The sequence below is a fragment of the Rhinolophus sinicus genome, linkage group LG14, assembly GCF_036562045.2.
Source record: "Rhinolophus sinicus isolate RSC01 linkage group LG14, ASM3656204v1, whole genome shotgun sequence".
NCBI lineage: Eukaryota > Metazoa > Chordata > Mammalia > Chiroptera > Rhinolophidae > Rhinolophus > Rhinolophus sinicus.
The window spans coordinates 12,543,619-12,555,815 of NC_133763.1; the positions used below are offsets into that span (position 1 = coordinate 12,543,619).

Genomic DNA, 12,197 nt, shown 5'->3' on the forward strand with positions numbered 1-12,197 from the left:
GAGGGTGGGAGATGAGGGTAAGGGGGATCAAATATATGGTGATGGAAGGAGAACTGACTCTGGGTGGTGAACACACAATGGGATTTATAGGTGATATAATACAGAATTGTACACCTGAAATCTATGTAATTTTACTAACAATTGTCACCCCAATAAATTTAAAAAAAAACCTGGTAGTTGTGAAATGGTGTCTTACAGTGGTGTAAATTTACAAGTGATACTAGGCATCTATTCATATTTTTGGTCATTTGTTTCTTGTTAATTGCATGCTCATATCTTTTACTTTTTTCATATTGCATTTTTTCATATTGATACAAATCTTCTGATTGATACTTAAATGTCTCCTCTCCATTGGTGGCTTGACTTCTGACTTTATAGTATATTTTGATAAAAAGAAGTTCCTACTTTTAATATGAGGTCAGACAATTAAATCCACAAACTCATCCTAGAAAAAGTGCTACATACCTCATTGCTGAATATCACTACAGTCACCTTCGAAGTACTCCCCTTAGGAAACTGTGCACCAATGCCATTGCCTAGTCCACCCTTCAAAGTAATTTTGGAACACTTTTTCTGGAATGGCCATCAGAGCTGTCGTCATATTACCCTTGATGTCCTGAATGTCATCCAAATGTCTTCCTTTCAGTATTTCCTTTACCTTTCGGTAAAGAAGGAAGTCATTGGGGGCCAGATCAGGTGAGGAGGGAGGGGATTGCAATACAGTTATTTGTTTACTGGCTAAAAACTCCCTCACAGACAGTGCCATGTGAGTTGGTGCAGTGTTGTGATGCAGGAGCCATGAATTGTTGGCGAAAAGTTCAGCTCATATAACTTTTTCACGCAGCCTTTTCAGCACTTCCACATAGTAAACTTGTTTAACTGTTTGTCCAGTTGGTACAAATTCATAATGAATAATTCTTCTGATATCAAAAAATGGTTAGCAACATTGTTGTAACAAGTACACAAACTTAATTGTCGGACCTCATGTAATGTAATTAGTGAAGCTTTATGATTTTTGCCTCTTGTTTAATAAATCCTTTCCTATTGTGAGGTCATGTAGATATTTCATGTCTTCTAAATCTTTTAAGGTTTGCCTTTCACCGTTCTTAGTCCAACTTGACTTAACTTGATCTGGCTTGACTTGATGTGTGTGTGTGTGTGTGTGTGTGTGTGTGTGTGTGTGTGAGAGAGAGAGAGAGAGAGAGAGAGAGAGAGAGACTCAGGTTAATTTCCCCCCATATGGATAACCAGTTGTCCTAGTTCTATTTATTCAAAAGCCCATCCTTTCCCCGCTGATCTGCAACAGTCCCTCTGTCATTGATTCTCTATGAGTGAGGATCTATTTCTGAATTCTCTGTCTATTCTCATGCCAACTCCATACTGTCTTAATTATCATAGCTTTAGAATAAGTTTCGATATATGTTAGGACAAGTCACTCATTTTATTCATCTTCAGAAGTGACTTGACTACTCTTACCCTTCACTCTTCCAGTATAGTTTAGATTCAGCTTACCCAATTCCACACCAAAAGCGTTGACATTTTTATTAAGATGCACAAAATATATAAACAAATATGTAGGAAATTGACATCTTTACAATATTGTCTTCTTATACATGCACATGGGGTGTGTCTATTAGGCTGATGCAAAAGGAATTGAGGTATAAAAGGTTAAAAATAATTACAAAAACCACAGTTACTTGTGTACCAACCTAATATTTAGTTAGCTCTCCTTTAATCTCTTTTAATTTCCTCCATGAAAAACTTGTATATCTGTTGTTACATGTCTTGCTAAGAACCTTATATTTCTGTGCGTGATATATTTTTACGTATCTTATGCATATTGATAATTTATAGAAATTCAAATGACTTTGAATTTTAACTATATATTCATTTACTGTGCTAAATTCTCTCACTAGTTGTATAACTGTAGATTTTCAAAGTTTTCTATGTGGTTATTTATATCATCTATGAAAATTGACAGTATTTTTCCTTCTGTCCAATTTCCCTGCCTTTTGTGTTTTGTTCTTATTGCACTCATTCTGTTGAATAGAAATGATCCTAAGTTTCTTTCTCTTATTCTTGATTTCAAAGAAAAAAGCTTTGAGCACTTCACTGCTGAGTATGATGTGTGTAGAATGGAAAAAATAATAGACCATCTTACTTTATTTTACATGTCTCTTAACTATTTCTAACTGTTTCTTTCTGTATTATTCAGTAATTTCCTTAGATATACTTACTGGTTTGCTCATTCTTCTTCAGCTGCATTTTCTGGTGCACATGTGCATGAGTGTAAATATGCTATTTAACCTGCCCTTTAAGTTTCCAATTGTATTTACTATGTGATTCTATTCTAGAAGTTAAGTCTTGTCATCTTTATAGATTTATAGACCTATGTAATTTATAGGTCATCTTTGCTAGTCATATTTTTGAATCCCCTTTTTCATCTCATTAGAATATTAAATATATATGTTTACTCCACCTCAGGGGTTGGCTTACTATGGGCCACAGACCAGATCCAGCCCTCCTCTGTTTTTCTAAATGATGTTTTATTGAAACACAATCATACTTATCTATTTCATATATTGTCTTGGTTGTTTTCACCCTACAATGGCAGTACTGAGTATAGGCATATCTCAGAGATATGGCAGGTTAGATCCCAGGCCACCATAATAAAGCGAGTATAGCAATAAAGCAAGTCATACTGTTTTTGCTGGCGGAGGGTCTTGCTTTCAATTTGTAAAAAACACATCTGTGAAGCACAATAAAATGAAACTCAATAAAACATGGTATGCCTGTAGTTGCAATATAGGTTGTACGGCCTGCCCGCCTGAAATATTTATCATCTGGCCCTTTACAGGAAACCTTTTCCAACTTTAGCTCTATCTGATTATTTCAACATCAGTAGGCCCTATAGGTCTTCTTCTGCTCTTCGTTGTTTCTACTGATTTTGCTCATGGTGGCTCATGTCTGATGTGATTTATAATTTTTGATAGTGAGCTCATATTTGCTGGAACTTTATTTGTAGAAATTTTTTGAGGCCTGGTTTTAAGTTCGATTTTTCTAGAAAGGATTTTCATGTATTCCACTAGGAACCTAGGGGCAAGTGATGTCACTGGTCAAAATCCCCCAGGAAATGAACTCTGAAAAAAGATTTTCATGGAAGCACTTCATTGGGGAGTGCTCTCATCTATAAAAATCATCTGTAAGCAAAGGAAGGAAGCTGAGGCTAGAGAAAGAATTAAACCACCACAATTACAACAGACTCGTGGGGAACAGTAAAGCTGGCTTGGCCCTTCAGTACATTTCAAATGAAGGCAACGGGTTCCAGGCCTTAGTGCCACAGCATAAACTAGTGTTTGCATGTGGGCTGTGCCTGGGGAGGGGTCTTAATCTTGGGTGAAGCAGCTCCTTTTAGCTGAAGACAATTCCTTTGGATGGACTCAGCTGTGAGCCATCAACCGGGTACACTCTGCTGCTGGAAGAATGCAGTTTGTAGTTTTGGGGGCCACATAGGTAGTTTGAATTTCTTTCCTAACCTTACTAGATGACTAGCTTGTGGTTTTAAATTCTCAGTGATGACAACATTTTCTCCTCTACCCAGAGGCAAGTCCAAGATACAAGTTTCCCTGCTCTCTCCTTTCACAAGGCATGTTTTTCTAGTCATGTTTCCACTGAGGTTGTTATCTTTACGGCTTTCTCTGAGGGTCTCTGAACTGAATCCCACCTTGCTCAGACTCTGGGGCATCGGGAATTATCAAGGTGCCCCTCAGCCAGGGAGCCCCTGGCCTCAATGGTAATTTATCCCAGTATCACTGGCTTCTTAGATTTAACCTTACTCTATCGCCACCCCACCTATGCATATTAAAAGATACACCACACACAAACATACATATTCCAGTATTACTAAGTGTTTCATACTGGAAAGTGATTTCAGGATAGTTAGCAAAACAAATTATGCTGGTAGATAGATTCCCAGGTGAATTTTACATACATTCAAATTTCAACAACACTAAACTAATATGTGCCAACGGCTATCAGTCCACTGGGGTCCAAATCTTTTTAGTTTCAAGTATCAAAGTCCTTCCATATTGTCCTCTCTGATAATCACAGCTAAACCTGTTTTATACATGTAGTCTACGTAATTTATAAAACATTTATCACAGGCTACCTTATATTACAATAATAAGGTAAGGTGTTATTTGTGTTTTATGCACCCAACTAGATTACACATCTTTGAAGCTTGTTCCTTTAGACTTTGTTCCTCCTTTTCTTTTTCCTCTCCACCAGGGACTTTCTATATAGACATCTGTTGAATGAATGGGCTGTTCTCCATAGTGGTAACAGTTTTTTCAGATTGAGTCCTAATCTGACATACTACAAGAAAGAACTAAATTGAAGCATCATATAACGATTTGACACAATATATCGCAAGTCCTCGAGACATAGTGAAGATAACATCTTACTGTAAGAAATTCATTTAATGGCAGTGTTACATTTTATTCCTTTTTCCTCTCTGACCTGTGCTAGTAGGAAGAGAGGAAATTCTCAAACCTTACAATGGAAGTCAATTTCAGAAATTGAATAGATGATGCAGTTTACAAAATACCATTGCAATTCAGCTCAGCAGATATTTATTGACCATCCATTATGTGTGAGACACCATGGTTTCAACCTCTTGAGAACATTTCTTTTATATAGTGAAGTACGCCAGTGAAGCTTTGTAACAACTGTGTGTTTTTCTTTCCTCTGCTATTAAAATAGTGCAGCAACAAAAGAGAAGGGGAAAAAAAAAGAATACAGTCATCACTTCTGCCCAACTTTAATCCAAGAGTGAGGTCTAAATCTTCACGTCCTAAGCAAACTGCCACAGGGAGCTTCTTCACTTCCTAAGTGTTTTATATTGCAACTATAAACCATGACCGAAGAGAGGAGAATCCATTTAGCTCTCCAGAGTATTCTCTGCCAAGTTATCTCTTATTTATTGCTTTTTAATGAAATTTTTCATGTACATCAAAACACAATCCTTCAACAAAAGAAATGTTCCTCTGAAACCCAAGCACTTTATAATGTAGAATCTACATATGAGCATTAATTTTTTTTCTAGATGAGATTACCTAACGAATTTCTTGGTGCTTGAGCATGAGTTGTTTGTTTTTTAAGTCAGTGCACATTCTATTATTAACTCTTCCACCAGATATAAGCTCTCAGAAAATTCAGCAAATATTTTAAATGGTTCTATTTTTCTTGACAGTATGAGATGCGTTTAGCTATTGAGCACCCTAAATCTTCCCTTCTGGAAGCACAGGCAGTTTTTTTGTTTTTTGTTTTTTTTTCCAGTGGCCATCAAAATTAAAGAGGTGTTTCGGAGAAAAGTATTCTAGAAAGAAAGAATGCCAATATGTGTTTTCTCACCTGCAAAGGCTTTGATTTAACAGTACATGTGTTTATTCCATTATTCTTCCTTATCTCATTCCTTGAAAATAGCCAAACTAAATAAAATTACTGTTATGTGCAGGGTGCTTTTGGTGACATGGAGGAGACAGCCTGACTCAAACTGGCCTACACAGTAAAGACATTTTTTATATTAAGTAACAGAAAGTCTAGAGGCAGGAGAAGCTCCAAGGTTGGTTGATTCACTAAAACTACTGAAGACCCAGGTTCTTTACGTCTCTACACTCAACAACCCATAGAATCTGCTTCACCCTAAAGCTCATTCCTTTCATAATTGACGGCTGCCTGTAGGAAGCAAGGTTACACATTTCCTTGTTTATGTTCAACAAGAGAGTGAATCTTTCCCCCCCAAACCATGGAGAAATAATTCTTCCCTTAAATTTGGACCAATTTATAACACATGTTTGTCTCCAGACTAGCAAAAGTTGCCGGGGATAGCTAAGCTCTGATTGGCTGACCAAGACTTATTCCTAATGTGGGGATAGGGTGAATATCTGAGCAAATCAGTCCTTTTAGGGTTTAAGAAGGTGGAAAAAGGATTTGGAGAGGCAGCCAAAGGCAGCTACTACAGTCATCTAACCTGATACCTGCTGAAGAACAACACTAGAAATCCCTTTCTACATCCAGATAAATTGTCCTTAGAACTATTAAAAAGGTGAACATGCGTAGCTTGTACCAATATAGAGAACATCTATGCAGGACTTCCTCTGAAATTATTTTCCCTTTTATTTTATATAAAGTATCCTATATCCCCAGCTGCTACTGTAGGAAATAATGAGACCATCTAATATGCGTGTTTCTCAGACGCCAAAGTGCTGCCTGAGAAGAGAAGAAATAGTAAGTCCCAAATCAAGAAACTGATCAATTATTAGATTCAGATACCTATGACAAGGTCAAGATACAAAAACACCAGCAACAGCAACTAAAAAAGGTTAATTGCTATTCATAATAAAATCATATTTTATTGTTTCTGATGTTCATGGTGAAACACCTAGAGAAGCATCTGCTCTCAGCGCTTTAAGCTCTAAAGGACAAGAAAATATTTTCCTGTAGCGCTATTAACAGTAGGTGCTATGTATTGGGAGGCTGTAATAAGGTAGGCATTTCTCAGACAATATCTCACTGGGAATATGGCTGTATGCCCATCGCAGGCTGGAAATGCTGCATCCCTAGCACCTGCCACCATGATGGCACGTACGAGGTCTGGCAATTAAGTTTGTGAACTTCTTGCAACAGTGTTGCTAACCATTTTTTATATCAGAAAGATTATTCATGATGAACTTGTACAAACTGAACAAACAGTTAACCAAGTTTACCATTTGGAAGTGCTGAAAAGGCTGCGTGAAAAAGTTAGACAACCTGAACTTTTCGCCTACACTTCTTGGCTCTCGCATCACGACAATGCACCAGCTCACAGGGCACTGTCTGTGAGGGAGTTTTAGCCAGTAAACAAATAACTGTATTGAAACACCCTCCCTACTCACCTGATCTGGCCCTCAATGACTTATTTCTTTACCCAAACATAAAAGAAATATTGAAAGGAAGACATTTTGATGACAGTCAGGACATCAAAGGTAATATGACGACAGCTCTGATGACCATTCCAGAAAAAGAGTTCCAAAATTGCTTTCAAGGGTGGACTAGGCACTGGTGTTGGTGTATAGTTTCCCAAGGGGAGTGCTTCGAAGGTGACCGCAGTGGTATTCAGCAATGAAATATGTAGCACTTTTTCTAGGATGAGTTCGTGAACTTAATTGTTCGACCTCGTACGTAACCCTAATAAATGTGGGCAAATGAAATAATTCTCACAAACAATCTTAAGTAACAATATGTTGGTTTTTTCCCCCCTCAATTTAAGGATAAGGCGTCATTAGTGCTAAATGTTTAAGCAGTTTGGTCAAGGGCACACAGGAAATGGTGGAGCTCAGATTAGAATCCAACATTGATCTCTTCCCTAAGTGAAGCGAAAAAAAAAAAAAAAAAAAAGAATCAGAGAGGATAAATCCAGTAATTCAGAGATAGGAATGAAAAACTGAATTATCTAAAGTTTATATGTTCTTAATACTAGTGCATTTGTTAGGTTTAAAAAGACATGTTCCAGATACATGAGATGATAGAAATTTACTGTAAGGAAATACAAGGAACAATGGGGACTGTCCCCAGATCAGGCCCCTGGAGCCCAAACAATCATTCATGCCAAGAGCATAAAATCTCAAGTGTCTCTGCTCCCTGCTTGAGAATTGTGACATTATGGTATCTTGGCTATGACTTGTATTTATGGCCACTGCTCCTGATACTACTACTAACTGATTTTTTTCTTGATGTCTCAAGTGCAAACTCCCAAAGACAGGATCTGACTGGATCAGCTATCAGTCACTGTTCAGTAGAATGAGCCTGATGGGGAAGGATTCACTTGTCATTCCACTTTACGGTCCAGTGACTGCCTTAAAGTTGGGTATCAAATTAGATGGGGTCCCAGGGGAAAGAGTGACACACAGTACACCAAACAAAGGACTCCTCAACAGAAGCCTGCGGATAAGACATACAATCAGAGTCTGCCCAGGATGTCTGCTACACATAGTCTCCTCTTGAAGGAATCATATTCATTCTCCCATTCAACGTACAAGAACATGGATGACTGAGCGGATGCCGTCAGGAACCCTCAACATATAGAAAAGGGATAGAGTGAAAAAATGGTAAAGATGTGAAAATGTAACAGTAATATCAAGCATCTGCTTAGGCCATATTATGTGTCAGGCATTACTCTAAGCACTTGACCTGTACACTCATTTAAGCCTCACGATAACCCATGACTTAAGTACCAGTTTTCCCAATTTATAGTCAGAAGGACTGAAGCACAGAGAAGTTGAAACTTTGCACAAGGTCACACAGTTGGTACCAGAACTTGCTTCCAGGGTACCATATGTGCTTGAATACCCTGTCATTTGATTTAATATAGATAACTGAGCTTTGTAGACAGGAAAAAGAGGGAACTTCTAGGTGCCAAACATTTGGGGGGGGGAGGGGACAAAGCTAAGGAGGAAAGGAAAAACTCATTCCTCATGGTCCTGGAAGTCAGGACTTTGAAAGGGGCCCTCACGGCTGAGGCTGGCAATGGGACAAGTGAGAGCTAGAAGCAAGTCTCCACAGGAAGCAGGGAGCCTCAAGATGTCAAGAAAACTCCATCTTGCAACTGGAAAAAACTGAGGGAGGTTTTAGTCCACTAGGGATTTTTGGGAGCGGGATCCCAGTACCCATGAAAAGCAGGTACCCCAGGTCCCTACTACCATATTTCCCCCAAAATAAGACCAGGTTTTATATTAATTTTTGCTCCAAAAGACACATTAGGGCGTATTTTCAGGGGATGTCTTATTTTTTCATGTATAATAATCTACATTTATTCAAATACAGTTATACTTTATTTAGGTTTTTCTTACATTTTCCTCTGGAAGCCAAGTATTCTCAATGATCTCCTTTATGCCAATCCATTAATAAATATTTAATAAGTGTCTATGCAAAACACACTGACAGTTTTGATTGTTCTAGACTAGAGCTGTGCTTACCAACCTGTCCTCATCATGACACAACTAGAAAATGATAATACCTGTCTGGCACACCTGAGGGAGAGGTCACCACCACAGACGACTCCCTGGCTGATAGCGTGACACCTCGAGTCTTCTTAGGCAATTTAGGATCTTGACTGAGAGACCCTTAGAATGTGTTCAACTAAAATTTCAATTGCAGTAAAATTTTAATGGCTGCAAAAATTGATTTAAAATCATTATCACTTTAAAATTGTTATAGCCATCAGTGTCGCATGGCAGACCTGTAAGCAGCCGTTGGCCCCCCAAATTGGGTCCCACCTGCCAGTGGGTAAGCTCTGTATTAGAGAAGTAAGAAGTTCCATAGAAACCAGGAATGTTCTATAGTGTATGTATTCTATATATCCTCTCATTGAAAGTCACACTCCTTTTAAGCATTAAGTTTTAAAACAAGACTGGTTTTTTCTTCTGTCATCAAGAATTTTGTTTCTGGGTATCTGCTCTGAGGTATTCATGAAAGTTCTTATTCCTGCTGCTTCTGTGTTTTTGGCCTTTCCCTGCTTACGTGTTGTGTTTGCAATCTTCAAAAGCTGATGAAAAAAACAAATCGTTTTAAGATGGGGAAAGAGACCAGTGTAATCAGAGAGTAACAAGAATCGGATAAAATACTTGTTGGCCAGTCCCAAGTTTTGTTTTTTCTTGTAACATGCAGAGGCAGTGTTTTAAAAGGTAAAACGAGATGGCTAAATCTTTATTTTTGAAAGGTAAATATCACCATTTTTACTATTTCTTACAGTGATAAGGTGATAAGAGTTGTCCCCAACACAAAAGAGGAAGCATACACACTGAAGAAAATATGCCACCAACTTAAGGTAAGAGAATGTCCACTCACGTATTATTGTGCTTAGATTGTGTTTACAAGGCTTTGCTGACTGGGGTTGAATAACTGGAATCAATTAGACAAAGGGAAGACAATTCTAAGAGATGACTTGGAAGAGCTTTCAAAAGGTAGGTAAAGTTATTCAAAATATTGTTGTACCAGCGGTGTCCAAAAAATGTATACACATAACTTGTATTCCTTTTTTGTTATCATATATTGAGTATTACAATTTTAATACAGTTTTTTCCTTTCTTAAAATGTGTGTAGATTTTTTGGCACCCTCTGTATATCTGACCCATTATCTATATACTAGTTCATTTATTTAATTTCCATCTCCCTTAGTAGGATGCAAGCTTCATGAGAGAGGTTGTGTATTTCCTTCATTGCTGTATTCTAGATGAGTCTCTGGAACATCCTACAAATGCAGTAAATGTTTTGTTTTTTAATGAGTGACTGAATTGAATTTATAATTTTCCCTCTTGAAAATCTTCACTTTCCCCCTCTGAAATCCTCCTGCTGCTCATCTAGACCTTTTCCTTCCAGTTAAACCCTCAAGCAGAAGTGAGTTGAGGAAACTGCAAGCTAGAAATTGAAGTTAATTAATTTTGCCATGTTTCAGTGAGTTGGATTAGAGCAGGGGTGTCCACACTGCGGCCCGCGGGCCAACTGCGGCCCATGATCCATTGTTAATTGGCCCGCAGCAAATTCCAAAAATATATTTAGTTTTCTTAAGTAAACCAGGTGAGGCAATACGTACTTCACCTCGAGTGAGTGGCCCGGCTGTTGGTGTATTTTACCACATATGGCCCTTGGTAAAAAACGTTGAAAAAAGTTTGGACACCCCTGGATTAGAGAATTGTTTTGGCAAAGATTGAAGGGCTCTGATTGTTTAGTCTTTGATGAATTCTATGGATTTTAGAGTTAGAGTTGCTCATCTCCCTGTTACTGCATATAATTGAGTGTTGTGAGTTTAGCTAAAAAGTTAGGAGGAGAAATATGGTGAGGGGCTCTGTTCCATGCCTACCAAGAAGAGGAGCGAGCCCGTAAAATAGGTGGTGGTTTAACTTTATCTTCATGGATAGCAAAGCAGATTCCCAAAGAGGCCTCATTAATCTTCAGTGGGATGGAAAAATAGGTGTCCCTGGAGAAAGTGATAGGAGAAAAGGAACGGACTTAGTGGCTTCTGGAAACATTTGTAGTTATCAAGTTTTTGCTCTTCTATTTTTGGTTTGGTTTTTCTCTTTGCTATCATCCCTTCAAATATTGGACGTATTTGCAAATGAAGTTTTGAACTTCTAGTTTATTGGTTTCCTTTCTTCTTCCTCATTCCCTAGCCCTGCACACGCAATGTCTAATTTAAGGTTGGTGTCTCATTGAAGGGCCAAGAGTGGGGATGCAGGAGCTCATCCCCAAATCACTGTGATTTGTATCCAATGCCAGAGAGACTGTGTCACCAGGCATCTCCCAAACCTCCTCTCCTTCTCAAAGGAATCTCTGCTTCTGGATACAGACATTAACCTTCCTCTGTCATGTACATTCATCAGCCCCATTACAGCCTTTTCAGTTGCAATATCTGAACACTGTCTAAACAACCCACCAGGGACTCAAAAGTTGCAAGTAGAAGTTTCCATACCCAGTGCAACTGTGTTTTAGATATACCACTGGAAAAATAAAATAGCCACTTTGTACCTTGAAGTCCAGTATTTCAGGGGACAAAGATTCTGAACCAAACATTGGAAAAAATAATTTGTCAAAGGATTTGACAAGAGATTCCCAATATGTGAATATATGTATTCGCATGGTAGGCATGTTATGAAAATAAAATTGCATAGTTATATATGTGCTGATCACTTGCCATTATCAAAAGCAGTAAGATTACATCAGTGAAGACTGTAAGGGTTACTTAAAAACTCTTGTAAATCATAGTAGAAGGAACCAAAAGCTGTCGAGTATAGCTAGAACTGTGAACACTCATGGTAACGCATTTATATTGAGCCCTTTTTTTGTATACACTTAAAGACAAAACATTCCTGTATGCTGTATTCATTTAGTCCTTAAGCAAAGGTAATGAACCGGGGGAGGAAACGGTTTGGATGTGAAGGAGCTTAGAGGACAACTGAGAGAAGGGAGGAAAAGGGGGCTGGTGAGGAAGAGGGGAGTGGAGTGAAGCAATGAAAGGGAGTTACTGTTAGAATGTTGGTGATGCACTCGCGATTCCCGTCTACAGAGAATTACATCCAGTGTGTCCCAGTCAAGAGCTGAGCTCTTCCTATAAGCTGCCTCATGTTAACAGCTCTGTAAGGTGGGTGTTCTTGTTACTGCTT

The 12,197-nt window shown here is 38.3% G+C and overlaps 1 protein-coding gene across 1 annotated transcript in view; it reads left to right on the top strand.

The window, feature by feature from the left end:
* Nucleotides 1–12,197, top strand: part of CPA6 (carboxypeptidase A6) — a 224,912-nt gene that overhangs the window by 83,996 nt on the left and 128,719 nt on the right. Inside the window, exon 2 of the mRNA XM_019725306.2 lies at nt 9,790–9,865. Coding sequence (XP_019580865.2) covers nt 9,790–9,865 — 76 coding nt within the window. The remainder of the gene's footprint in view (nt 1–9,789; nt 9,866–12,197) is intronic.